The sequence below is a fragment of the Oxyura jamaicensis genome (assembly GCF_011077185.1).
Source record: "Oxyura jamaicensis isolate SHBP4307 breed ruddy duck chromosome 33 unlocalized genomic scaffold, BPBGC_Ojam_1.0 oxy33_random_OJ71630, whole genome shotgun sequence".
Lineage (NCBI taxonomy): Eukaryota > Metazoa > Chordata > Aves > Anseriformes > Anatidae > Oxyura > Oxyura jamaicensis.
Genome location: NW_023305069.1, coordinates 380 through 3,316, shown reverse-complemented (window position 1 = coordinate 3,316; position 2,937 = coordinate 380). Strand labels below are relative to the sequence as shown.

At 68.2% G+C, this 2,937-nt stretch overlaps 1 protein-coding gene across 1 annotated transcript in view; it reads left to right on the top strand.

Annotated features, from left to right (window-relative positions):
• Window positions 1–11: 11 nt before the first annotated feature.
• The window catches only part of LOC118158629 (formin-like protein 3), a gene marked incomplete at both ends in the record, with an annotated part of 3,295 nt that continues 369 nt past the window's right edge, over window positions 12–2,937 (top strand). Inside the window, 8 exons of the mRNA XM_035313299.1 lie at window positions 12–117; window positions 708–832; window positions 940–1,142; window positions 1,266–1,500; window positions 1,598–1,666; window positions 1,790–1,870; window positions 1,977–2,106; window positions 2,190–2,350. Of these exons, the coding sequence (XP_035169190.1) occupies window positions 12–117; window positions 708–832; window positions 940–1,142; window positions 1,266–1,500; window positions 1,598–1,666; window positions 1,790–1,870; window positions 1,977–2,106; window positions 2,190–2,350 (1,110 nt within the window). The remainder of the gene's footprint in view (window positions 118–707; window positions 833–939; window positions 1,143–1,265; window positions 1,501–1,597; window positions 1,667–1,789; window positions 1,871–1,976; window positions 2,107–2,189; window positions 2,351–2,937) is intronic.

Sequence of the window (2,937 nt, the reverse complement as noted above, 5' to 3'; positions counted from 1 at the left end):
GGGGTCAGCCACCCTCGGGCGTGGTGTCACCCTCTCGTCCCACCGCAGACAAGTGCCCGCCGGCCCCGCCACTGCCCGGGGCTTCGCCCTCCATCGCCCTCACCGTTGGGCTCTCGGGTAGGTGGGGAGGGACCAGGGGTCGGGGGGTTGGGGACAGGGAGGGTGAATGGGGACAGGGAGGGTGCAGGGACCCTGGAAATGGGGACAGGGAGGGTGCAGGGACTGTGGGGACAAGGACAGGGAGGGTGCAGGGACCATGGAAATGGGGATGGAGGATGCAGGGACCATGGGGACGGGGACAGGGCGGGTGCAGGGACCATGGGGGTGGGGACAGGGCGGGTGCAGGGACCATGGGGACAAGGACAGGGAGGGTTCAGGGACCATGGAAATAGGGATGGAGGGTGCAGGGACCGTGGGGACAAGGACAAGGAGGGTTCAAGGACCATGGAAATGGGGACAGGGAGGGCACAGGGAGCGGGGACATGGGCAGCGTGGCAGGAGATGGTGACGGGTTGCAAGGACCAGGGCTGCCACAGCCATGGGAAGGGTGCGGGCACCGTGGCGATGGGGTCGGGTGGCCCAGGGCAAGGGGACAGCGTGGGGACTGCTTCTCCAGGGCTGGGTGGCTTGCGGGGGGGGGGGGAGGGCTCGGGATGCGTCCCTGCGCCCCGGGGGAGGCTGAGCTGGCTCCTGCGTGCCCCCGGCAGCCATCCGGATCAAGAAGCCCATCAAGACCAAATTTCGGTTGCCCGTCTTCAACTGGACGGCGCTGAAGCCCAACCAGATCAGCGGGACGGTGTTCAGCGAGCTGGACGACGAGCGGGTGCTGGAGGTGAGCGCGGGGCCGCAGCGGCTCGGAGGGGGACGGGGCTGGTGGCAGGAGGGGGACGCTGGTGCCACCGCTGAGCCCCCCCAAAAAATAAAAATTTAACACCCCAGGACCTCGACCTGGAGCGTTTCGAGGAGCTCTTCAAGACCAAGGCGCAGGGCCCGGCCCTCGACCTGGTGTGCGCCAAGAACAAGGCGTCGCACAAAGCCGCCAGCAAGGTGACGCTGCTGGAAGCCAACCGGGCCAAGAACCTGGCCATCACCCTGCGCAAGGCCGGCCGAGGCACCGAGGAGATCTGCAGGGCCATCCACACGTACGGGCAACGGGGGGGGGGGGGCCTGGTCTCGGCACCACGGGGCCAAATCCTTCTGGGGCGATGGGGGATGAGGCTTGGGGAAGGGGGAGTCCGGGTCCCGACGTGCGCGGTTTGGGGCAGGTTCGACCTGGCGACGCTGCCGGTGGACTTCGTGGAGTGCCTGATGCGGTTCCTGCCCACCGAGGCGGAGGTGAAGGCGCTGCGGCAGTACGAGCGGGAGCGCAAGCCGCTGGAGGAGCTGGCGGACGAGGACCGCTTCATGCTGCAGTTCAGCAAGGTGGAGCGGCTGCCGCAGCGCATGGCCATCATGGCCTTCCTGGGCAACTTCGCTGAGAACCTGCAGATGCTGACGCCGGTACGGAGTCCCGGGGGAGGGCACCCGGAGGGGTCCCTCCGCGGCCGTGCACCCCGCTGAGCCCCCCCCCCCCCTCTGTTCTCCTGTCCCCCTGCAGCAGCTCAATGCCATCATCGCAGCCTCGGCCTCCGTCAAGTCCTCCCAGAAGCTGAAGCACATGTTGGAGGTGGGCACGGGGGGGGGGTGGTCTTCCCTCTCCATCCTCGCCATAGCTGGATGTGAGGGTCCCGTTTGTGGGGGCTCATCCCGGCCCCCCCCCCCCCCATCCACTGTGCTTCCCCCCCCGCAGATCATCTTGGCTTTGGGCAACTACATGAACAGCAGCAAACGCGGCGCCGTCTACGGCTTCAAGCTGCAGAGCCTGGACTTGGTGAGCAGCCCCTACCCCGGGGCTACGCAGCACAGGGGTGTGGGGGACGTGGGGGTGTCCCCTTTTACACCCCGTAACCTCCCCCACCCCTCGCGTGGCCCCGCAGCTCCTGGACACCAAGTCCACGGACAGGAAGATGACGCTGCTGCACTTCATCGCGCTGACGGTGCGGGAGAAGTACCCCGAGCTGGCCACCTTCTGGCAGGAGCTGCACTTCGTGGAGAAGGCAGCCGCAGGTGCCCCCCCCGCCGTCCGTCCCCCAACCTCCAGCCGCCCGCCGTGGCCTCGGGGCCGCCCTGACCCGTCCCTGTCCCCGCAGTGTCCCTGGAGAACGTGCTGCTGGACGTGAAGGAGCTGGGCCGGGGCATGGAGCTGCTGCGCCGGGAGTGTGGGCTGCACGAGAACGGCGTCCTGCGGGCGTTCCTGGCCGCCAGCGAGGGCAAGCTGGAGCGGCTGCAGAAGGACGCGCGGACAGCCGAGGTGGGGGCGCCGAGCCGCCGGGCACGGCCCCCGTGCGCGCCTTGGCACGCGTGCAATGCCTCGCGTGCGCCTCGTGCGTGCACCGCTTTGCGTGCCCCCCCCCAGCCCCCCGTGCGTGCCTTGTCACACGCCTCGCTGTGACAAGAGAGGCCCTCCCGCACCCCTTGGCACGCTCGCCTTGCTTTGCAGGCCCGTGTGCGTGCCTTGCTCTGCATGCCTTGCTCCTCTTCGCACTTGCGCGTGCCCCTCGTGCACGCCTCGCTTGGCACGGTCCGCATGCACGGCCCGGCACGCTCCCCGTGAACATCCGGCCGTGCACACACACCTGGCTTTGCACGCTCCTCATGCACGCCTGGCTTTGCACACCCCCTGTGCACAGCAGGCTTTGCATGCTCCCTGTGCACACCTGGCCATGCACACACACCAGGCTTTGCACACCCCCCTGTGCACGCCTGGCTTTGCACACCCCTTTGTGCACGCCTGGCTTTGCACGCTCCCTGTGCACACCTGGCTCTGCATACTCCTCTTGCACACCTGGTTTTGCACGCCCCCCATGCACGCCTGGCTTTGCACACCTGCCTTTGCAC